Source organism: Paroedura picta, chromosome 5 (assembly GCF_049243985.1).
Source record: "Paroedura picta isolate Pp20150507F chromosome 5, Ppicta_v3.0, whole genome shotgun sequence".
Taxonomy (NCBI): Eukaryota; Metazoa; Chordata; class Lepidosauria; order Squamata; family Gekkonidae; genus Paroedura; species Paroedura picta.
Genome location: NC_135373.1, coordinates 58,154,476 through 58,178,844, shown reverse-complemented (window position 1 = coordinate 58,178,844; position 24,369 = coordinate 58,154,476). Strand labels below are relative to the sequence as shown.

The 24,369-nt window shown below is 43.3% G+C and overlaps 1 protein-coding gene across 3 annotated transcripts in view; it reads left to right on the top strand.

The window, feature by feature from the left end:
* The first annotated feature begins 429 nt into the window (after nt 1-429).
* Nucleotides 430-24,369, top strand: part of LAMB1 (laminin subunit beta 1) — a 67,264-nt gene continuing 43,324 nt past the window's right edge. The window contains exons 1-11 of one of the 3 annotated variants that reach the window (XM_077338187.1): nt 430-574; nt 687-787; nt 3,752-3,924; nt 8,452-8,587; nt 13,156-13,229; nt 16,293-16,481; nt 16,567-16,630; nt 18,602-18,804; nt 21,369-21,489; nt 21,742-21,930; nt 23,742-23,921. In XM_077338187.1, coding sequence (XP_077194302.1) covers nt 751-787; nt 3,752-3,924; nt 8,452-8,587; nt 13,156-13,229; nt 16,293-16,481; nt 16,567-16,630; nt 18,602-18,804; nt 21,369-21,489; nt 21,742-21,930; nt 23,742-23,921 — 1,366 coding nt within the window. In that variant the 5' untranslated portion in view covers nt 430-574; nt 687-750. Of the gene's footprint in view, nt 575-676; nt 788-2,456; nt 2,735-3,751; nt 3,925-8,451; nt 8,588-13,155; nt 13,230-16,292; nt 16,482-16,566; nt 16,631-18,601; nt 18,805-21,368; nt 21,490-21,741; nt 21,931-23,741; nt 23,922-24,369 lie in introns of those variants that run through there. The other 2 variants (XM_077338188.1, XM_077338186.1) reach the window with 2 other exon arrangements.

Below are 24,369 nucleotides of genomic sequence, written 5' to 3'. Positions count from 1 at the left end.
TGTTGAATGTGGGGATCCTTTCAGTAGCCCTGAGCTTCTTTAAATTGGGGGGGGATGGGGGGACAGGACAAAATTATTTGATGTAGAAGGGTAGAATTACCACAGGTATTGTGAATGCCCAGAAGCTGAAATTGCATTGTAAGCAGTACATGTTAAATGTCCTAGGTTGTTACATTTTATTCAATTGAGCATATGTCCTATGCTGCCTTCCAGAATCCCAGAGTCCTCTGATAAATTGATGCTGGAATAAAAGTTTGCCTTCAAGATGTCATTGGATTCCGGTTTGATTCCTCTGAAGTGTGAACCAACCGATGAGGATAGCGAAGCGAAGCGCCAGATCTAAATATTTGGACCAGAAATAACCTGAAGGCTCCGAGGTAAACAACTGTCAGCGGGCAGCTCCGGGCGGGAGACAAAGGACAGGCGTCCTGGGGCGGCCCTCGAGGGTCTCTGCGGCCGCGCTCCCCGGAGAGGGCTGGCTCCCGGCCCCTTCGGCGCTTGCGTGGGGGAGCCTCCCGCTTTCCTCTCTCCCACACGGGCCGGGCGGGCTGGAAGGAGCAGAGGGCGCTCCGCGGTAAGGAGAGCAGCGCGGCATGTCCCGATTGCTCAAGGGGCGGCGGGGGGTGGGGGCGCGCGGCAGTGCATGCCTTTGATTCATCTCGCTCTCTTTCCTGAGTCTCCTGCAGGAAGCCAAGCGAAGCGAAGCGAAGCGGGGTGCCTTCTTTCTTCTGCCCGAGCAGAAGGCGGGCGATGGGGCTCTTCCAGGTGCACGTCTGCTGCTTCCTAGGTAATGAAGCATTATTGTGATTTTATTTTATTTTTCAAAAGAAGTAATCTCCTGCCTTATTGTTTGGACGCCGTTGGCGTGTCCCAGCCAAGAGCCCGCTCCGAGCCGAGAAGAACTTGGGTCGGGTGGGTTTCTTTCATTCAGAGGAGCCTTTTGAAAAGTTCTAGAGAAGTAGGGTGGTTGCAGGACAGAAATGCCTGGGGCATGACCGGGAGGGCGCATCTGGGGCAGCCTAGGAAGGCGATTGTGTGGAGCTGCATTCCTGAACCGTCGATTAGATGGTCTTTAAAGCCCTTTTCCCCGCCTTCCCCGGCCGCATGGAGGCTGCAAGCTCCTCGGGGCACAGGCCTGTCGCTCTGGCTTAGATTTATCCGCAAACCACCCAGAGCACGGACTTTGTTGGGTTGCACAGGAAAAGGTTCACGCTGCCATAAGATCGCTGGTCCTTAGCAGGCGTCCCTCAAAGTCCCCCAGAGCAGCGGTTCTCTCTGACTAGGGCTACAGTCTCGTGTTCCTGCATGTTTAGACGTTAAGGGTACCCTGTGCTCTTAATCCAGACTATCCCTGGTGAAATCCAGAGTAACAGAACATAGGATTATACTGTAAATGCCAGGGTTAATTGCGCTGGGTTTTTCTTTACCGGGATGGGGGGAGTTATCATTTAATTGCCTGGCACCCTTTGGAGGCGGCATTTTTCCTTGCAGCTCAAATCCCCCTCTTCAGCAAGCAAGCGAGCGGAGAAAGAGAAAGAGCACCTTTTAATCTGGCCAATTAAAAACAAACTCTCACCGTCTGCTGAGCCTGAGCCCTTGGATGGGGGGGGGCAGCCCTCCGGAGCGGTGGGTGGGAGAGGGCGGCGCTTCTCCTTGCAACCTGGGGAAGTGCGAAAAGGCAGTTCATGGGGGGGGGGATGCATTCATGCGCGGGGCCCGCCACACACCCAGATCCATTCCTGTCCAACTGGACAGGCAAACCTCTCTCATCTGAAGCCGCCCTAGACTTCTGGGAACCCAGAAAACAGGCGTCTTCAGGGGAGCAGCCCTCCATATGCACCCCCTTTTAAAGCCTTTGGGTTTTTCATGGTCCTTTCTACCCCGATTTCTGTTCCTCCTGGGAGTTGGTGAACAGGACATCACTCTGCCTTGAACACCGCTTGCATATGTGCCACTTCCCCCCCCCCCCCGCCCCAATTTGGAAAGAGAATTCGTCTGGCGCCATATGGCTTTAACTGCCTGCTCGTTCTCCACCGCTGGAAGATCCCCAGCACAGCTGGACTGTGTCCCCCTCACCCGGGGAGAAGGAGCTGCAGGAGAAATACTGGCGGGCTTCTTTGCAGAGCTGGCTAAGACCCTTTCCCCCTCTGAAAGGCCAGCCTCCTGTTCTGCCTCTGTCCCTTGAGAGAGAAGCTCTTCCCACCTTCCTGGAATTACAACCAGCCGGATGGCATGTCTAGGTGACCTTATACTCCTAAAGGAAGCCCTAAGAACAGCTGTACTGCTTCAGACTAGCCTTCCTTCCAGCCCAACATCTGGCTTCATGCACTAGGCCAGCCACTGTTTCCATCCAGCCAGGTTAACTCCCAAGTAACTTAACAGGAGAGTGTAGGGAGGACTCCCCCCCCCCCCCCCGCAGCTTGGTTTAAAACTCAGGGCATTTAGTTTTGGAACAGATTCTTAGTGCCGAAAGGCTGAAATTCTCTGGGTTAAGCATCCTCTCCCCCCTCCGTCTCCATAGCATGAAAAGCATCGCCAGTTAAATTCCAGTCCATCTTATAGCTGTTAGAAACTTGGTCACCAGGATGGCAACATAATTTGTGAATTATGGAGTATATATATTGCAGAATTGGTCGTAATCTCTTCCCTTTCCTCTAGTACATTTTAATGCAGACACATGTGACCTTTCTTTCCCCCTGTAAATGGAGCAAGGATATTAAGCCCTTAGAACCAGGTGAGCAGCAATAAATCCAACCAGGCAATTGTTTTGAGCTCCATTATCACTTGGGCCCATTATGCACAGCCACCGAAACGGCGATTTCGGGTCACATGGAAAACACGGAGGGGGAAGACGCGATGCACACCAGTTATGCACGGGAGGGGGCGTTACGGCGGCAAAACCCAGAGTAACCGAATATGCACGTGGTGATCCGGGCGCCGCTTCTGGTTGCACCCCGGTCACCCGGAAGCTGCGCTTTCTTCCGCATTTCACTAACACGGCATTTTCGGCGGCATGCACTGAAGCTGCGGCCGGTTGCAGCCGGCACCGTGCGTTATCCGTGATCTTAGTCGCCGCCATTCCACCCCGAATGTGCGTTATTCCCCCCCCTGTGCATAATGGGTCTTGTGGATGTTTCTTGTTGTGGGCCAAACAGTGGTGCGTCTTTCGAAGTATTGACAATTGTCTACCGAAGCAGGAGCTCGTGGCTCTTTCCTCACCTCATTTTCTGTCTGTTGTGACAAAAATCCCCCTCAGAGGTGGAGATGAAATGAGGCTGCATGCAGGGATCTGGAATGAGAGGATGTCTCAGGTGACTGTTTATCCCATCCCACAGTTACTTTTATGGTCATGGCACAATGGGGTACCCTTCCCCCTTGAGAATCAGCAGTGTGAAGAAATCCCAGTGTTGCGGATTTTATGGCTAGTACACTTTAAGCAAGCTAGATATTGTTGCTACTTGTCTAATTTCACAATAGCCATAGAGTTGAGAATGCTTTGAGCCTGTTATAAGACAGAAACGGATGACTTCAGCAAAGCTCACAAACTCATAAAACCATTGCCAGATAGATCATTTTAAGGTGATGTTGCCTATTCTGGAATTTCACAGTTCTGTAATACATAATTGATCTTCCTTATTCTGGAACTTCTGGTGACGTAAATGTAAGCTGATTGTGATAGTGGAATCTCCACTGCTGAAAAGTTTCTCTTTCAGCTACTAATCTGCTCTTGGTTCTCTTTTCATATTTGTAGGCCTCTGGGCCACTGTAGTAGGTCAGGAACCAGAATTCAGCTATGGATGTGCTGAGGGGAGTTGCTATCCAGCTACTGGAGACTTGCTAATTGGGCGAGCCTCCAAGCTTTCTGTCACCTCCACTTGTGGTCTACAAAAACCTGAACCATACTGTATTGTGAGTCACCTTCAGGTAAGTCATAGCTGAACAACCAGAGAATGGTATAATTTAAGCATGTAAAATTGCCAGGAATGTAACATTGCCAGAAATTTTGAAATGTGTGGAATTCATCATTCAAGTAAAATTGATCTCTATGTTGCCTCCTCCTCCTCTTCCGTTTTCTCCCCTTGGCTGTCCAAGCTGCCCCTCACCCTCTCTAGATAAGTAGGAACATCTGGTGCTGCCTAAGGGTTGAGAGGAAGCAGACTGCATCCCTCAGGCACAGATTTGTTTGTACAGTTGCATGTGTCCTGCAGTTTCCTGCTCTTGTTTGTTTTTGCTCCTTAAATGCATCAAACTACTGTCTCCCAGGATTATGAGCATAAGTACTCTTCCCTGGAAGTTTCTTGTGATATCAATGAAAACTCTGAATTCAAACTCCTTGGGGCTTTGTCCCAAAATACAGACATTCCTAGGGGAAAATTCAAAACTTTGCCCCTAGGCTCCAAGCTGTAACAAAAGATGTGTCCTTTTGGGTGTGATATCATAGGAATTTCTCCCATTTGCCTGTTTCACACCCCCCCCCCCCGTCTTGAAGCAAAGAAAGTTCAATAAGGCATGATAAAATAGTTGTGCTTCTGTTCATTTGGAAAGCCCTCTCCCAAGACGAGTTGATGTCCAAAACAGCTGCCACATGCAGTGCTACAAGTATATCCCAGGATGCTTTGCAGTGGCACAGAGATGCCCCACAAATTGTTGCTAGTTTTCCATTTACCAGTTTTCCAGTTGAGAGACTTCTGTCAGCGCACTGGTACACAAACAGAGCTTAACTTTAGAGCAACAAGTGGGGGAAATCATAATAAGACAGGAGTCCAGTCATACCTTAAAAAGTAGAAAATGTATTCCTGCCTGAACTTTTTGGATTCAGATGTCACCTAATAAAAAGCATAGTCTTAAAAGGGCCACTAGACTCCTATTTATTCTCCTGCTCAGATAATCATCTGAGAAAATAATGCATCCATGGGGGCCAATATGTGTATGAGTTTTCCCCCCCCCCATATATCATGAGGTATTAATCTACAGATTTTTAAATTCCAAAATTGGTCTGCGTTTTTACCTTAGAGCTCTGACATGTATTATTATTATTATTATTATTATTATTATTATTATTATTATTATTATTATTATTAGGATTTATAGTCTGCCACTCCCCTAAGGCTTGTGGCGGGTAACAGCATATAACAGCATGTAGAATTAAGAACTGCGTAATCAAAGAGTATGTAGCAATGAAGTATCCCTTTGGCACATTTCCTAGTTACATAAGGGCATGTGACATAGATCTATTTCCCCCCTTTTAAATAACATTTCCATATGGAACAGATATTCTGTTGGATTGCGTGCTGGATGGATGGTGAATTAATGTAACAATTTTCATTAAAACACTTTGGAATGTGGTATACCAAATGTAGAATTTATTTCAGTTGCTTCATTTACTTTTCTCCCTGGTGGGGATCCAAATTGGCTCGCAATCTTAATGGGGGAGGCGGGGAAGACTTTAAAAAGATTTTTAAAAACTATGTGTTCAGTGCAGACATGGGAGCCGATATTGTATTATCTCTGTTCAGGCATGGCTCCTGTAACTAGCGAACCTCAATGCTTGCGGCTCAAGTGATTTACATCACCATTCTAAACAGCCTTAGGGGTTGTGACTGTGTTTGTGATTGCACTGTGATATTCTTTAGTTGGAATTTTTTTACTTAGGAGAGTTACAGTTAGGACACTTACTGTGCACAATGTGTCCCAATGTATTTGTAAGAAACATTCAGGGTTTTTCTTCCAATTACATTGTGTGAACTCTGTCTAGACTATTTCCTCATCTATTTTCTTGTTTAATGCATCGTAACAACTTCAGTACAATTGTAGTTGTAGAGCTGAAAGAATGAATGAAGGCAAACCGTTCTTTTTCTAGGACTTTGCATAAAAACATAAACATCATATACTCAAGTAGAAAACAACCACAGGAAAGGAAATGTATCTAGTTTCACATTAGCAAATCAGAATGAAACACAACTTTTCCTTAAAAAAACAAAAACTGAGAAGGAGGCAGAGAAGTTCTTCCCAGAGTGGGGAGCTACGAACAGCTGGGAAACATCCTGTTGATGATGTCTCATCCCTTAGGGATGACATGACTATTTTATGCTACCTAACTTGGGATAGGGCTAGAACTTGGACGTATGGGAAGAAATAATGATAACAGCTTTAACAGGCCAAAAGAAGAAACTGCACATACAAATGATATATTGTTTGATTGGGCAGTTGCTGAACAGTTTTGACTCTTGATCCATTCCAGTCCAGCTTCTGACCTGGCCTCGGGGTGGAGATGGCTCTGGTCACCCTCCTGGATGATCTCTGAAAAGAACTGGATCTAGGCAGGTCAATGCTGCTGCTTTTATTAGATCTAACAGCAGTGTTTGGCATAGTCAATCATGGGCTGCTTGCCCAATGCCTAGCTGGTATGGAGATAAGAGGTACAGCCCTCAAATTACTGCAATGGTTTTCTCCAGGGTTGGTGACAGAGAGTGGCTCTAGGGGAGAGAATTTCCCAGCAGCATGCCCTGATATGTGGGGTTCCACAGGGAGCTACTCTCTCCCCAATGTTGTTTAATGTATCCTAGGCTGGAGTTTTTGGGACCCAGCATATTTGACCTGCTGCACTAGCTCCAGATTGAAGATCAGAGCAGGTTCAAGGTGCTGGTTATAACCTGCAAAACTGTTTGGGATCTTCATACCTGTGGGACCACTTCCTGTTCTTTGTTCCCCAAAGGAGCTTAAGATCAAGTCAACAGAACCTACTCAAAATCCCTAGCCCCAAGGATGTCAAACTGACAGGATCTTTTCAGTCCTGGCCCTGGCTTGATGGCATGTTCTCCGTGGAGAGATCAGGACTTGGGGCAGGCCTGCAGGGTCTGTAAAACAGAGCTGTTCTGCCAGGCCTGCGGTTGAGGCCAGAAATATCACTGAAATACTGGCCTCCCTGCCCCAAACATCAGCCAAGCCTTCACCATAGTTAATATCTGCCGTGCTCTTCCGCTGGGAAATAAAAGCTGGTTTTGAACTAATTCCATGGTAGAACCTTTTAATATATCAATTGTTGTATTATTATTTTTATATATACTGTTACCTGCCCTGAGCCTTCAGGTAAGGGTAGGTTAGAAATAATTTTTAAGACTATTATTATTGTTACTAGTAGATAAGCCTGTTGTATGCAAAATACAATGGGCTGTAGCCCCCCTCCTCAGGAGCAGCAGTGCAAAGAGCACACAGGTGCCCATGGGATGTTGGGGGTGGAGGAAGGAAGCAGCCATTCCCCGCGCTGTTTTTGGGTATCTGCAGAGGATCATGTGGTGGCACGGAGGCAGCTGCAGGGCTTTGGGAGGGGGAGGTGACGGCAATTGCACCCTCCGTCCCTGTGGCACTGCAGAGCCCCGTGGAGGTAGCTGCAGGACTTTGAGTGGGGGAGGCGGCGATTGACCTTCTGCCCCTGCAATGCTTTAGAACCCCGCGGATCCCCACAGAGGCAGCCACAGGGATTTGGGAGGTGGAGAGGCGGCAGGCATTCCACCTTCCATCCCCGGGATGCTTCGGAGCACTGTGGAGGCAGCCACAGATCTTTGGGAGGGGGGGAAGGCAGTAGCCATTCCACCCTGCCTCTCCACGACGATTCAGAGTCCTGCGGAGCGCTGATTGGCCCTATTCCAACTTGGACACCCCGGACATGCTGCACCATCACCCCATGCCAGTTTCACAAATATTAAGAGGAACCATGGATAAGGATAAGATGTATGTTTTGTTGAACTGATTGTACCATCCAGTTCAGTATAAATAAAAGTAGAGAATGGCCCAGAAAGACCAACTTGCTGGAATCTAATATCAAAAGATGAGACTTCTCATAAAAGAATGGATGAGTTAAAAGAAAGTTGGAAGAATCTGGAGAGTCAAGCCTGTCCAAAACAACATTAGCAGAAATTCAGCTTTAATGTATGGTTTGTGTGTTGAGTCAAGGCAGCTATCCTAGTAGGAAGGATTCCTTTAAAAGGAAGAGAACCCAAAACAGCACAAATAATTAGCAAATCAATGTACAAAAATAAAGAATTTGAGGATTAGAATGCTAAACATGTTGCAAACAAAAAACTTTAACTTGCATACATCACAAGCAGAAAGCCAGTCAAAACTGTTAGTTGGATTGCAGGAAAACAAAGAATTGCTAAAGGAGGATAGAGAGACTCAAGTGAAGCTGAATGAAACTTTCACAAAAATGCTGGACAGTCTCTCTGTCTCCCCTTCTCTTTCAAGAAGGGCATTTGAATAATTAAGTGAAATAGATGTGATAAAAGCTTAAGTTCAGAGCTTTCAGACAACCTAAAAAGAAGTATGTCTAGATGGCATATACTCGGGTCTAGATGGCATATACTCAAGAGTTGTGAATTGTGTGCTTGGTGGATTGAGTGGAACAGGATGGAAGCCTCTGCAAGACTGATTGATTAATCTGCTTAATTACAGGAGGATAAAAAATGTTTTATCTGCGATTCACGGGACCCATTCCATGAGACAATCAATCCTGATAGCCACCGAATTGAAAATGTGGTCACTACCTTTGCTCCAAACCGACTCAAACTCTGGTGGCAGTCGGAGAACGGTATGCTATTTATGTGGAAATAGTTGCCCTATGTGCTCATTATGATCTCTACCTTGGGATTACTACTTCCACTTCCTAATTTCGGTGTGTTAAACACAACAGATATTTTCTTTCTGTAAAACTAGAGCTGGTATTTTTTTTTCAAGCAATGTTTTCCTATACACTTCAAAATATTGTAAAAAGACAACAGATCAAGACATTTAGTTATGAAAAAAGATAGGTTTCACGCACACTTGCCCTGATCCCTTTCCCCTGTGAAGTTAAAGTGAGCATAGGAGGATATGTTTTCCCTGGAATCATTCCATTGCTGAAGAGGTAGAACAGTCCCTGTTTCAAGTCTTTCATTCATTGCTACACAGTGACTTATGGCATGTGCCATAATGGGGGTTATCCATCTGGAACTGTCCAACTTGTAGTGGGGAAAGAAAGTATTTCATTGAAGATATTTCTATATAGGTTCTGCTTTTCCTGACAGCTCAGTGGGGATTTCTGCCCCACCATTTGTGTCTTCTCTCTCACTTTTCCACCCCTTGGGAAGTAGGCATGGGGAGAGTAGCAAAGAGAAGGAAGGAGAATGGTTGCGTACTAGCCTCAACTACTTAAAGCTGGGCGGGTAGCTACAAGCTGTTGGGGAAGAGGTTGGGTGAGGGTGTTTGACAGAGGAGCAAGCCTTGAGGCTTCTGTAAATATTTAAACCAGGAGACAGTTGGCATTGCTGCTCTCTGCTTGTGACATACTTAATTTGTGATTATGTGGGTTATTCTGGAAGATGGTCTGCCTTTAAGCAAGCAGTATATCAGGAATAAGAAACACTAGAAACAGCCTGACTTAGTTTTCTAAACGATCCTTTTGTTCCCTTCATGTCCTGTGATTATAGCTGAGTTGGCATTTGGTCATGCAAATATTTATTATAGCTGCTAATACCATCATAGCTGCTATGAAAAAAACATCGTGAGCATAAGAGTTTTTGAGAAGGATAATTTTAAAGCAGAGAGATACTATAGCCTATAGCACTGATGACAAAGGTGCTTTTATTTTACCAAGACCAGAGTTGAGCCTTAGCTCAGCCAAGGCCATTCAGAAAGTCTGCAGCAAAATGTAATGGAATCTAAAATGCCATTACTCCCACTTCCCTACGTTGGCCAGAGGCCTCTTTGTCTTCCGCAGACAAATGTTACTGCCATGTTTTTGTTGGACAATGGCAACATCCAGAGACTGAATTATATTAGCATTTTATACTTGTGTTTTGGCATTGATACTTGTAGCATTGATACTTGTAGCTGCAATCTAGTAATTGCATGAAAACAGTTATGGTTATCTTGCTGTAATTTACTGGCAGTTCTGAAATCCATCACAAAATCTTGCAGCCCTGTTCAGCTCAGTTATTTGGGAGCTGAGTACCGTGGGACTTGCTTCTAAGGGAGTATACTTGGAGCATTGCCTTAGTTTATAAAACTAAGTCAGACTGTCTCTGGTGTTTCTTATTCAGTATTCTCAGTATCTTCATGTTGTGCTGAACAAGCATGTCTATATGAAGCAGGAAAGTTTTAGCTTAAATTATTAGTGATGTTTTAATTAAAATGATAGCTGTTTATCATTTTGAGTGCACTGTTCCAGGTACTGACTATTGTGCTTACAGTTTTCACTGGTAATTTTTATTTATATTTATTTATTATTTACTGCCCTCCCCTGTGGTTCAGGGCAGTTTACATAGAACGTGAGAGAACATGGAATAAGTACAGCATAACTCATGTCTAATAAAATAACAGTGGTAACACTGATCACAGTGGTTAAGTGATTGGTTGAACAACATTAACATGATAACTATCCCATGGTTGGCCAGTTCAGAATTCACGGGGAGGGGTTCTGGTCCAGTAGATATTGTTGGTTCAGTCGACCAAATACCTAGTGGAAGAGCTCCATTTTGCAGGCCCTGTGGAACTGTGCTAGCTCCAGCAGAGGTCTGATCTCTTCTGGGAGCTCAGGACAGAGAAAGCTCTGGCCCTGGTTATCTAGGGAAAAAACACCAACCATTTGGCACTGCCTGGCCACAGCTGAAGGATCCTATTGCTGCAAAATCTAAGGTTTTGTTTTTAAAGTTTCTCTAGGCTACCTAGTATACTTATGACAACCTGAACAGTCCAGCTTGTGGGTTCATCTGAACTCAGAAGCTAAGCAGGGTTAGCTGTGGTTATTACTACTTGAATGGGAGACTCTCAAGGAAGACAGAGTTACTGTTCAGAGGAAGGCAATGAAAGTCTACCTCTGCTCATCTCGTTCCTTGAACACACTGCAGAAGGAGCCACCTTGAGTCAGCTGAGACTTGAAGGCACATGATTCATTTTGTAAGCTTGTATGTAGCAAGCTCTGCTTTTCATCAAGGACTGATGCAATAACAGAAGCAGAGTTGCTATCAGTACACTCTTAAGAGAACTTCCTTAGGGATAAGCATTGAATAAAACTGAGTTTACTTCTCCTTAGAATTGCTTCCTGTGCATCTCAGGACTCTCTGGTATCTAGATCAATACTGCCTTCGTACATAGAAGTTCCAGTTTCCTAACGTAGTTACTGGCCATGACAGTGAAGTGGAACTTCCATGCAGAGCTGCACTGTACCTTTGAATGCTGTATACTGGAGGCAACAGAAACAGAGCACCACCATGCTTCTTGAGCTCCCAGAATCATCTGGCTGGCTGCTCTTGAAAACTGTATTTGTAGCATCTGTTTACAAATGAGATAAGCCCAGGTAAAATAGGTTAAGAGAAAGACAGTAAATGTACTTTTTTGAACTATTCAGGGGATTACTAAGATGATAATGTCATTAACACTGGTAGTCATATTGTAAAGTACTTTACTGTGTAAATACCTGATTATAGAGTATGAGCGCAAGAAACATGGACAAGAATGAACAGAAAACCACAGAGTGGATCCCATATAACAACTATGTACTCTCAATAGTACTTGTGTAAATAGAAATTAGGGAGCAAGTAGCCTTTGAGCTAAATCAACTTGTCTGTCTTTTGTTTTGCACTTCCATTTGTGCAAGAAAGTAATAGTAATAGTAGTCTAGTGATAATATATTATGTAACTATATACCTTTATGACCAAAAATTATACCAGGGCAGTAACAGGAAGACTTTACCAAATGAATGCACAATTATCAGAGCCATAGGGCTGTGTGTGTATATATACACACACACACATATACACTTAATTGATACATTTGTCCATTATGGAAAAATTTCATGCAAGTGATTTGCACTTCATGCAAGGGTGATTTCTACTTTGTATGTGTGTATCTGCAACCTACCACATTGCATCCCATTGACCCATTATGCACAGGGGGAATAACGCACATTCGGGGTGGAATGGCAGCGACTAAAATCACCGATAACGCATGGTGCCGGCTGCAATCGGCCACAGCTTCGTTGCATGCCGCCGAAAAAGCTGCGTTAGCGAAACGTGGAAGAAAGCACGGCTTCCGGGTAACCGGGGCGCAACCAGAAGCGGCGCATAATCAGTTACTCTGGGTTTTGCCGCTGTTGCGCCCCGTCCCGTGCATAACCAGCGTGCTTCGTGTCTTCCCCCTCTGCGTTTTCCATGTGACCCGAAATTGCCGTTTCGGCGGCCGTGCATAATGGGCCATTGTGTTTCTGACAGTTCTCCAATCCTCTCGATGAGATTTTTAGGGGATGTAGGAAACTCCAGAGAGAAAGGAGAATGATGCATTCCATTAATTCTCTCTATTTAGCATTTGCAGGGTCCAACTTATTTAGTGTACCTATGGCCCTGATAATTGTGCATTTATTGGGTAAAGTCTTTCTGTTGCTGCCCTAGTAATTACTTTTGGTCATAAAGGTATACAGTTACATATATTGTCACTGCTTGGTCCTATAAAACCATCTATACTGAAATGGTATTATTAATACTAATGTTGGTTTTAAAAATTATTTTATTGCTTTGTGAGCTAGGTTTGAAAAGGTGGCCGATAACTTTTATAAATAAATAAATGAAATACAATCCTGTGAAATATAGGCAGTACTTTAGCTGCTATGAAAAAATAGTTGTGAAATAAAAACTGCAAACTCTATTGCTTGCTGAAAATATTTTAAATCATATTGGTGTTTATAACTAACTTAATCTCTGACTAGTGCTTGATCCTGAATACAGAACTTGCTTTCAAATGCATGTGCTTAGCATAACAAACTTAAAGACTAAGCATTCAGACTCTGAGTATTCTCATGTTGAGAGTCTAGTAACAAATTCTAGAAAGTACTCAAGACAGACTTGAATCCTAAACATAATTACACCCTTCTAAGCTTAGAAGGGTATATATTTTTTTAGGATTGCGCTCTTAGTTTCTTCAGCAACTAGCCTTTAAAACAAAATTTGGTAGGACATTAAGCTGTTGGATCCTCACTCAAAAATAGACCGCCTCTGAACAAAAAAACAAACACATTTTTGTACAAATCGAATCCCTTGAGGGGAAAAAATTGATGAAATTAGAACCCTGACCAATGTTCTTGTTTACTGTGCAACAATATCCCATGTATTCTGTTGGTCCCGTAGGGTTGGAAAATGTCACTGTCCAGCTGGATTTGGAAGCTGAATTCCATTTCACTCATCTCATCATGACCTTCAAGGTAAAGAATCCATAACATTCTCTCCGTTCACAAATGAACAACTGTTCTGTAGGGTTCTGGTTATGCATGGCAGACAGAAGCACAACTAGCTGTTTAAAAATAAGACAAGCAACCTTTCTTTCTTTCTTTCTTTCTTTCTTTCTTTCTTTCTTTCTTTCTTTCTTTCTTTCTTTCTTTCTTTCTTTCTTTCTTTCTTTCTTTTGAAAAAAAATAACCCTATTAATATTGGAATGCAAGAGGGAAAACAGACCATAAAATTGTTAGTTTTGAGAGACAGTTTAATTAGCTTTTCCTGTAGATAAGACTAGTTTGCGTGAATCCCAAACACTAATAAGGCAGAAAGAGATTTGGCGTTTCTTCCTGTTTCTTCTCTGTAGCCGAAATTAAGAGTTGTCCTGTTTTTGCAAGTGCAATGTTTCTGTTTTAAGTAGGATAGGATTCTTGTACGGGTTTTTCCCCCCACCTTGGGAGGGAAGTTAAATCATGCTGAGTTTGAACAGCAAATAAACCTGCTAGCAGGCTTGTTCTCAACTCTAAACCCGCCACCTTGTTCTTGCTGCCTTCTGAAAGGGAGGCGGTGATGGGGATTTCTTAAGAGCAACAACATGTCTGGAAAAGTCCCATTCAGTATGCAGTACAGCTCAAATGATGGCAGGCCCAGAGAACAAGGCCCTCTTGCTGACCTGAGTGTTTGGCAAGGCACATAAACCTTCTTAGAAGTTACTGCTGTTCATAAAAAAACAATAAGATGACAGCATGAATATGTCTTGAAACGGGTGCTTTGAAAGTTGTGCTTTCCCTTCATTTTGCTTGCATTACTTGCAGTCCAACTTTGGGGAAGTGCTGCATATCATAGCACTGTTTCATCCTGAGCAGAGTTACACCCTTCCAAATTAACTGATGTCAATAACCTAGGATGATATCATTCTGCTTAGAATCACAATGTGAAGGCACTTGATTTTTTTCCGGTACTCCTCAGATTTGTCCCAGATTTCACAGTAAGATTCTTTAAGACAACAGAAATATTGGATTTAGAACTCTTTTACAATTGTCCACTGACATCATTACAGGAAAAATGAACATCTGTATACAAAGTACTCTTGTTTCCTTCTAAACAGATGTCCTGGCAGTACACTTGCACCATATGGCTCAAAATACATTTTGTTGGGGAGGTACATCATAACTTGGCTGTAGTGAGACTTTATTCAGAAAACATCCTCTGGGGTTGTATTCATTAAGGTTAAATACATAACTTATGTGAAAGTGATCTGGAGACTAAATTTTGGACTCTGTGAGAATTTGTTTTACTAGAGAATATTGTCAGGAAGAATATTTTCAGTTGTAAGTACCTAATTGTAGAAATAATACACACTGTACTTTATAGCTGAATTTCTAGGAATACATTTCCAAAAGTTTAATACATTCATTTTCTAATGCAAAGCTGTTGAATCACATTTATTTTTCCCTTTCCATTGTAGTTATGCCAAGACCACAGTTAGAATATTCAGTGAAATTTCAGTTTTCATTTAACTGTTTGCTTATGTATCCTGCTTTTCTCCCCAAAGTGGCTTATAGCATCCCTCTTCTATCTTATCTTTTGAACTACAGCCCTGTGAGGGTGGCTGGCCTGAGAAACACAATGTCATCCAGTGAACATACAGTGGAAGAGTGATGATTCAAAGCCCTAGTCTGGCACCCTTAACTACTCTGCCATGCTGGCAGATGGCTTGCCTCTTTTCCCAGATGTGTGGGTTCAAACCTTCATGGTTTTTAGCTATCACATTTTTAGCTTACCATCCCTCCAGGGATCTTAGGCTGGCATACCTATTTTATCTGAGGTCTATTTGCATGGTATTTCCCCTTCACTAGCTAATCCTCATGGTTGCCAGCCTCCAAGTACGGCCTGGAGATCTCCCAAAATTACAACAGATCTCCAGACTACAGAGACCAGTTCCCTTAGAGCAGTGGTCCCCAACCTTTTTATCACGGGGGACCACTCAACGCTGGGGACCACTCAACGCCTTTTACTAAGGCCCGGTGGAGGGGGGTAGTTTACTCCTCTACTCTCAACCACTGCCCTAGCGCTCTCTGATCGCTATGGTAATGTTTAAACATCCCTTCAAAATAAGATACAGACACGCCACAACAATGAAGTGTGTTGTAAAGGGCTGGGGGGGATGTAGTAAAGGGCCGGGGTGGGGGAAAGGCGTCCTTCGGGGCCCACCTCCAATTAGTTGACGGACCACATGTGGTCCGCAGCCCACAGATTGCGGATCGCTACCCTAGAGGAAACAGTTGCTTTGGAAGGTGGATTCTATCACATTGAATCCTGCTGAGCTCCCTCCCCTCTGCAAATTCCCTGTGCTTTCCCCCCTCAAAAAAAAAACCTCCAGGAATTTCCTAATGCAGACCTGGCCACGCTACAAAACCTTCACAAGAGCAAAAAGCTTACTCAAGTGAGAGGGGAGGGGGTCTCTTAAATCTTACCTTTTGAATTGTGGGAGTAAAAGAGAGCAAGCAAGAGATAAAGGGATTTCTCTCTCCCCCCCCTTATTCCTGTAGATCACAATGTCTGATTCACAGGCTCTGTACATGATGTTCTTAGTTATGCTTTGCCATTGATTGGTAGGTGTCTCTAAACAAGTGTGTCCTTATTTTTAATGATACATTTTGCACTATCCTTAGTTTAAACTTGTGAATACGTCATCTACCAGGCAACACCATCCATATGTCTTAGGGGGATCTTGTTGGTGCAGGTGTGCCTTGCAGTGGAGCAGTGTGAGTGACTGAATACCATTATTAACATGCCGATTGACCCACAGATGCACTGACCTGGTTGAACAGCTGCAGTTACAAGAGGCTTATTGTTATTTTAAATATACGCTGTTGATTGGCATGCATAGTCCACATTGTAAGAAGTGGGGCTGGGGGAGTAGGGGGAAAGAGATAGGAAACAAAATAGACTTGAGAAAAAAAGTAAAAACAGGTTGTTTTGACTGAGCAAAGGCCCAGATAATATGCAATTTAAAATTCTAGCCAACTCTCGTTGTTTCTGATTCCTAGACATTTCGCCCATCTGCAATGCTGATTGAAAGATCCTCAGATTTTGGGAAAACTTGGGAGGTTTATAGATATTTTGCTTATGACTGCGAGAACTCTTTCCCGGGAGTTAACACTGGACCAATGAAGAAAGTAGATGATGTGATTTGTGATTCCCGATATTCTGATATTGAACCTTCAACTGAAGGAGAGGTTGGTAGTTTTATGTACAATGGATTTGCCTTATCAGTGATGTAGTAAATTCTGTGCTTCTCATGAATTCACATGTTTGTTCCAGGTCATTTTTCGTGCTCTAGATCCTGCTTTTAGAATTGAGGACCCATACAGCCCAAGAATTCAGAGTATGTATGCCATTTCTTTTCCCTTCCTTTAATGTTAATACTTTACAATTATTCACCCATATGCCTGAGAGGTATACCCCCTGTCCTTTTGCAGATGAACTAAGGTTGAGAAATAGTGACACACATACAAGAGCAGACAATAATTCGTTGACTGGGCTGAATGCTAATCTCTCAGGCTCAAGTTTTATCATTCTGCTGATAGCATAGCTTCTCTTTCACTTTATAAGTTCAAGAAAAATGGTGCAGTGTTGTAACAAAACACACAGTCTTGTGGTGAGATGTGAATTGGTTTGTTTCCTCCCTTTAGAATGGTCTTTATGTGAGCTCTGAAATATATCTGATTGCCTTCCCATTAACACCAAACAGAATTCCCTACTGGGACCAAAGGAACAAGTAATGTTCAGGATGATGACCTGATGAAAAGGTGCTGAAATGTTTTCAGGAGTCTGTCATGAACAATGATTTGCATGCTTTATTTACACACATACACATCTGCAACTGAAAATTCACTGCTGGACTGATCTATTAAAACACATGTGTGTGTGTTTTCTATTAGAACAAATGTATGGTGAACAGCATGAATTAGCGTAACACAGTACTTTAAGAGCATAATAAATCTTAACAGTGCTACTGTGATCCTAAGGACAGCTACACCTTTCTAAGTCAATGGACTTAGAAAGTGGCAACTCCTCTTAGGACTGCACTGTAAATTGTATTACATCAGTGATGAGCTACACAGGAGGTTTTCCTTTCCCATCTGTGCAATATAGTGAAATAACAGTTGGTGCAAACTTAAATGGACTCCGGGGAATGGTAGAGGACAGGAAGGCCTGGAGGATCATTGTCCATGGGGTCGCAATGAGTCGGACACGACTTTGCACCTAGCAACAACAACCTTACCTCATATAATTGTAATACTGACGGTGGCAAAAAGTGCTGCCTAGACTCAGTCAACTTATGGTGACCTCCAAGGGGTTTGGGGGGGCAGGATATTTACAGATATGGTTTTCTGTTGTCTGCTTTTGCATAGTAACTCTAATTCTTTGGTGTCTCCCTTCCAAGGACTAACCATGCCTGACCTTGCTAATTTTCTGAGATGGTGAAACTGGGCTAGACTGGGCCAGCCAGGCCAGAGCTTGTAATAATTACAGAAGTATTCTAGCTTGCAAACTGAGGTTTTTGTTGGCTCAGCAGAGCAAATTGCCCTGCAGCTGAGTTACTCCTATTTCAGTTAAATTGGGCTGTTCCATTTCTGAGCATTAGTATAGCAGGGTGGAGCTGGTGGGGGCATGTCCTACTGTATGACATCCGTTTTAATTTGTGTGTTTGTTTGAGCCTTTCTCCATCTCCTAGAGGTCCTGGTTTCTTAAAACTGAGGTAACTGAAATATTTGCATACTACATTGCAATTGTACAGCACATAGGGTGAGGTTATCTACAGCAATTTTCAAACTAAGTCTCTTGCTGATTTTTCAGGTGTATGAATGGCAGGTACCCACCCGTATTTGTGCTGTTGGCATTTGAGCAGCACAAAACCTTCTTTTCTGAGTTTAGATGTTTATTAAATAATAGTAACTGGCACATCAAAAATGACAAATACATAAAATATATCAAGTGCCCCAGTGCTTGAGTCAGCCAAAATAAGGTTTTATGTAATAACAGTAACAATGCAACAAATGATAAAGAAAAACTTCCGGTTTTTATTTCCACCCCATACACCTGCATAATTTGTTTTGTTAATGCAGTGTACCTTGGTCGCTAACATTTCTATATGGTTCAGTTTGGGCCTTTATTTCAGTGAGTTGGGGTGCAAGACTCCAGGTTCCACTTAATACAAAATCTGCAGGCCAGTCACAGCTATTATAATCAAACACAACTATTACCTATCTCAATTTCTTTGCTTGTTATATATCTTGCTTTGTTAGATTAAATTAAAAAAACAGCTCAGCTTTCTCGTCTTTCACTTTTTCAGATTTATTAAAAATCACAAACTTAAGAATCAAATTTACCAGGCTGCATACACTGGGGGATAACCTATTGGACTCTAGAATGGAAATCAGAGAAAAATATTATTATGCCATTTATGACATGGTGGTCCGTGGGAATTGCTTCTGTTATGGACATGCCAGTGAGTGTGCACCAGTCAATGGGCATGATGAAGAGGTGGAAGGGATGGTAAGCATTTCCATTACTTTGCCAGCAAGTGGTGTTGAAGCTCATTTTGCTTCACACTAACAAGTTCCCTTCTACAAATAATCCCTTTTGGGTAATACCAATAAACAAATTTATCAAAACTTGGCTTAGGCACTGTTTTACTGAAATCTATTTGTCCATTCTTTATTTGTCATAATTGCATGCCATACCTCTTTTAAAAAATTGTAAAGTTGATTAGTCTGGGACAATATGCTTAAGTCTCCGCACTACCGAGACCTTCATAGCTGAGCAGAAATTTGAACCTGGAATTCAAACTGTCACACCAAGTGTTCTTCCTCATTGTTACCATGCTGGCTATTTTCATTCACTATTTTATATTGTTTTATATATATATATATACCAGCTTCAAAGTTAGCAGCTTTCCGCAGGGCCTGTAAGACGGAGCTCTTCCGCCAGGCATATGGTTGAGGCCGGGGCAGAGTCCCGGGAGAGGGGCTTTCCAACTGGTTCTCAAATTCATCTTACATTAGATTAGATTAACATCATATTAATATTAGATTGAGATCAGTGCCCCACCCCGAAAAAGGAGGGGTTATTAGAGATTATGGTCGCCATTACATAGTTAGTTAGTATGTGATTGTTATTTTAATGGGGATTTTATTGGGGTTTTATTGTTTTAGAATTGTATGTGTAAATTGCCGCAAGGCTACAGCAAGTGGCGGTATAGAAATTTAATAACAAAGAATGGGCCTTGAAAGGGTCCCCTTCCCAGGCCCCTGGCCAGGCAGTTTAAGGTGGCTTTGGGCCGCAGCTCGCAGGTGCAGGCCCAGGACAGAGCTCCTTAGCAGGCAGTCAGCAGGCCAGGAGGCCCTTGTTAACAGGCCCTGCTTAGCAGGCCTCATTAGCAGGCCCACCCTAGCAGGCCAAGAGGCTCTTGTTAGGAGACCCAGCCTATCAGGCCAAGAGGCCCTCCTTAGCTGGCCCTGCTTAGCAGGCCAAGAGGCCCTAGTTAGCAGACCCAGCTTAGCAGGCCAAGAGGCCCTGCTTAGAAGGCCCTCCACCACAACACTTTGCCCAGGGCTCTCTCCCCTTACCTACTGCTGGCTCCAGGCACTGAGGTGCATCTGAGAGCAAAGAGGCTAGAGTCCATGGATGTAGGGCGGGAGCTGCAGGGGCAGGGCCAATCAGCTTTCCTGGTTTCACCCTGATTGGCCCTATTTAAACTTGGACAGCCTGACACGTTCCACTCCCCAGGCTGTTTCACAAATATATAGAGGAACCATGGATAGGGATATATGTGTGTGTGTGTGTACACACACCCATAGCTAAAGGTGAGGTACAAATTCAAATGAAAAAGATAAAACTCCACATAATCCTCTTCCCCATAAAAAATGCCAGTAGCCTACACCCCACTGGGAGCCCCAGCAAATACAGTCATCTTGCGGTGCTATTTAAATACCTAGAGGCAGCACCGTTCTCTTCCTCAGGGTGCCTGTTCCATAGCATGGGAGCTGTGATAGAAAAGACACAGGCTGTGCACTACCTTAACCAGTACAACAACTCTCAAGATAGTCTAGCACCCGACAGTAACTGGACTGCTGTTTTTTGAACCAACTGTGCTTTCCTGGTTGGGGCAGCTGAACACAGTGTGTATCACAACAGCCCAGCCGTGAGGATACAATAGTAAAGATTAATATGGCTGAATATGAGAGAGTTTGTAGACCAAATACAGCTGATCGAAGGTACTCTTGGCCACTGCACCAACCTGCTTCCCAAGTCTATACACTGATGGGGTCTGAATTGGCAGTGACTTCTCCTTGAGAAGGTCTTTGGTTGTGGCAAGTGAACTTGGTGTGCAGCAGTGTGCAGCCCAATTCCATGCTGGAGTTATTAAAAAGGGGATTGCAAATAAAAGTGTCAGGTCACAATACCTTGATATAAACCTGTGCTGTGGCTGTATTTGTACAAATCTGGCTGTCCTCCTCAAAAAAAATATTGTGGAACTGGAAGAAGTGCAGGAAAAAATGACCCAAATGTTGAAAAGCTTAGACCATTTTCATTGGGACTGGTTGGTGTAGAAATAAGTTTAGGAAGAAATATATAGTAGGTAAATTTAGCAGTTTATATGGACTGGAAAGCTCTTCATTACACTGGCACTAGGATCATCCAGTAAAAGACAGATAGAAGAAAAACTTCACACACTGTATACTGAATATGTGGAATTCACTGGCAAAACAGGGTGTCAGCCAGGAGTGGTATAAGGATTTGCAGGGCCCTAGCAGAGTACTATTCTGGCAGAAGCAGCCAGAATGGGGGCAGAGCCCCCCCCCCTACACACACACACACAGTGGAAAGGGGTGTCACTCCGAGTGTCCTTAAACAGGGGAAAGAGGGGAGGAGAGCGGCTAAGGCCTTGATCCAGAGAACCGGCAGCTCTCTACACCTCATAGCAGAGCGACAGTGTCTGTGTTGCCCTGCTATTGTACTGGAGTGATCAAAGATCTTCTGTCAGTGACAAGGAAATTTTTTTCTTAAGTTGTATCTCTCTGTATAAACATATTTTAACTTGTCTTTTTTAATCAAAGGTCCATGGGCATTGCATGTGTAGGCACAACACAAAAGGCTTAAACTGTGAACAGTGCTTGGATTTTTACCACGATTTACCCTGGCGACCTGCTGAAGGTCGCAACAGCAATGCATGCAAAAGTAAGTGTAACAGATTAAAAATATATAAAACAAAAGTGTAACATCAGCTTAAGTTATTCTACTTCATTCTCCTTTATTTCTAACACAAAGCACATTGGAAGGAATGACAAAGTTGTGTAGGGCTGAAGATAGATTTTCCTTAATGGTGAGGCAGCTGCTATATGCTCAGTCATTGTCACCTTTTTAAAAATGCAGTTTTTTTAATATTTTAAAGTCAGAGGCCATCACCTGGAGTTTGTCCCTTGTCCTTAGAATGCAATTGCAATGAACATTCTGCGCAGTGTCATTTTGATATGGCCGTGTACCTGGCAACTGGAAATAGCAGCGGGGGAGTGTGTGAGGACTGCCAGCATAACACTGTGGGGCGTAACTGTGAGCAGTGCAAACCCTTCTACTTCCAACATCCAGAGAGAGACATCCGGGACCCCAGCATTTGTGAACGTAAGTACAATGATGGCCTGTCCCAATCAATGAGAACTATATATAAAAAAACTGAGGGCAATGGTGCAAAATCAGATGAAAATATTTTATCACTCAGTTTAAGTCTTCAAAAATTCCCTATGCCTTTTGCCAAAAGGTTTCGCTGGGGGGATCTGTAGTTTTTTGATGTACTGAACGATGAACAGGCCTCCCGGTTGAAGCCTTTTTGCAAAATGCATCAGGAATTTGGGGGGGATTTAAACTGAGTAATACAATATTTTTACCCGATTTTGCACCATTGGCCTCGGCCTTGCTTTTTTATATCATGTGACTGGTGCACTCTTATTTCTTCTTACCAATCAATGAAAAACACAGTCAATAAGACAGCCTGGCAAAGGCTTCATCATTTATTCCTCTTTTTCTCTCAGTAATATTTTGTATCATTCTTCTCCTGTTTATCCCCAATCTCTATTCCCTAATGGTGTCTCCCATATGTTGAATTTTAAATTGTAAGTTCTTTGAGGTAGCTATATATCTTGTTCTGCACAGATTGTCATGTGTAGTGATGGGGCAGTATGACCAAACAAATGTAATTAATTATTGTGATTTTGAAGGTTTGTTGTTTCATTCTTTTCCTAAAAGCTATAAACAAAAATGTATTTGGAATTAATGGACATTTCTGAAAGGCTATTCCACAATAGTTGTAACCTCATTTGTGTGGCTGAGGAAAAGGATGTATACAAACTGATAATTAAAAATGTAAAGTAGTGGTACACACTGGTTTTAGATAAGCAGAGGATTCATATTATAGAGGTTTAAGCAATAAAAAGCCCTTGACTTGAGCCCAGAAGCAAATTGGAAGTCCATGTAGATGGAGCAAGACTGGAGTGACATGGTTTCCACAACCCACTCCAGTCAACACTCTGGCCACAGCATTCTGTATCACCTGCAGTTTCTAGATAGTCTTTGATGGTGGCCTCATGTAGAGCACATTGCAGTAGTCTAATCTAGATGTTACCAGGGCATGCACCACAGTGGCTGGATTTTTTCTGTTCAGGAAGGAATGCATCCATCAAACCCACCAAAACTCGTGCAAGGGCCTGGTAGTGCTCCCAAGCTGTGAACCTGCTCCTTTAGAAAGAGCGCAACCTCATCCAGAACAAGGGGTAACCCATCTCTTGGGCCAGACCTTCGAATTCCACAAGGAATTGTTGGGATTAAGGTTCAAGTTGTTAGCCCTCATCCATTCCAAAGCTACCACCAGGTATTACCTCCAGAGAGCCAGCTTGGTTAGGAGTGCAGACTTCTAATCTGGCATGTTGGGTTCAATTCTGCATTCCCCCACATGCAGCCAGCTTGGTGACCTTGGGCTCACCACAGCACTGATAAAGCTGTTTTGACCGAGCAGTGATATCAGGGCTCTCTCAGCCTCACCCACCTCACAGGGTGTCTGTTGTGCGGAGAGGAAAGAGAAGGCAACTGTAAGCCACTTTGAGACTCCTTCGGTTACAGAACAGTGGCATATGAGAACCAACTCTTCTTCTTCTATTAGGCTTGCCAGTATGTTGTCTGCTAATGTAATTTCTACCAACCCCCTTCTACCTGCAGAGACCCCCAAATTGCCCCTGAAGCCATTCCTGAGGAACCCCTGTCCCCAAGGATCAGCACTTTGGGGAGATTATGGGCAGAAATGGGAGAAGGAAGGCAGCAAAGTTCTGTTCTGCTGCCAGAATTGCTTCCCATTTGTGTGTGTGTGGGGGGGGGAGATACTCTGAATCCAGTCCTGTGTCCAGCTGATTGTGGACTAAAGTGTTTCTGCTTGTTATTTTTAGCATGCAACTGTGATCCAGTTGGCTCCCAGAATGGTGGAGTATGTGACCGCTACACCGATTTCTCAACTGGGCTTATTGCCGGCCAGTGCCGGTGTAAATTATTTGTGGAAGGGGAACGTTGTGATATCTGTAAAGAAGGATTCTTTGGATTAAGTGGAGACAATCCTCTTGGTTGTCAGTGTAAGTATGAAAAACACAGATTTCAGCAGTTAACGCTGTATATTTTGATTGTATTAATTGAATTTAATTCCACAGAAGCTGTTCCTGTCCTTCATAAATCTATTGCCCAGAGATCCTATATAGAGGATTAGGATGTAAATGTTCTAACTATGTATTAAAATCCCATGGGTTTTTAAAAGGCTTGATAGGGACTGTGGGAGAAGAGTATTCTGGGATATTTCAGTTCAAGGATTCTGTGCAGGCACACATGGGGACTATGCAGTTCCCTTTCCTGAATTTTCAGGTTTAATTTTTTAAATAGCAATGAAGTCTAGAGCCCTATTTTGTTTAGCAGCACAAAAAGTAGAAAAATGCAAGACATCCATTATTTTGTACAAGGCTAGGGTTGCCAGTCTACAAGTGAGACCTGGAGATCTCTTTCACAGTTGATTATCATGTGACCAAGATC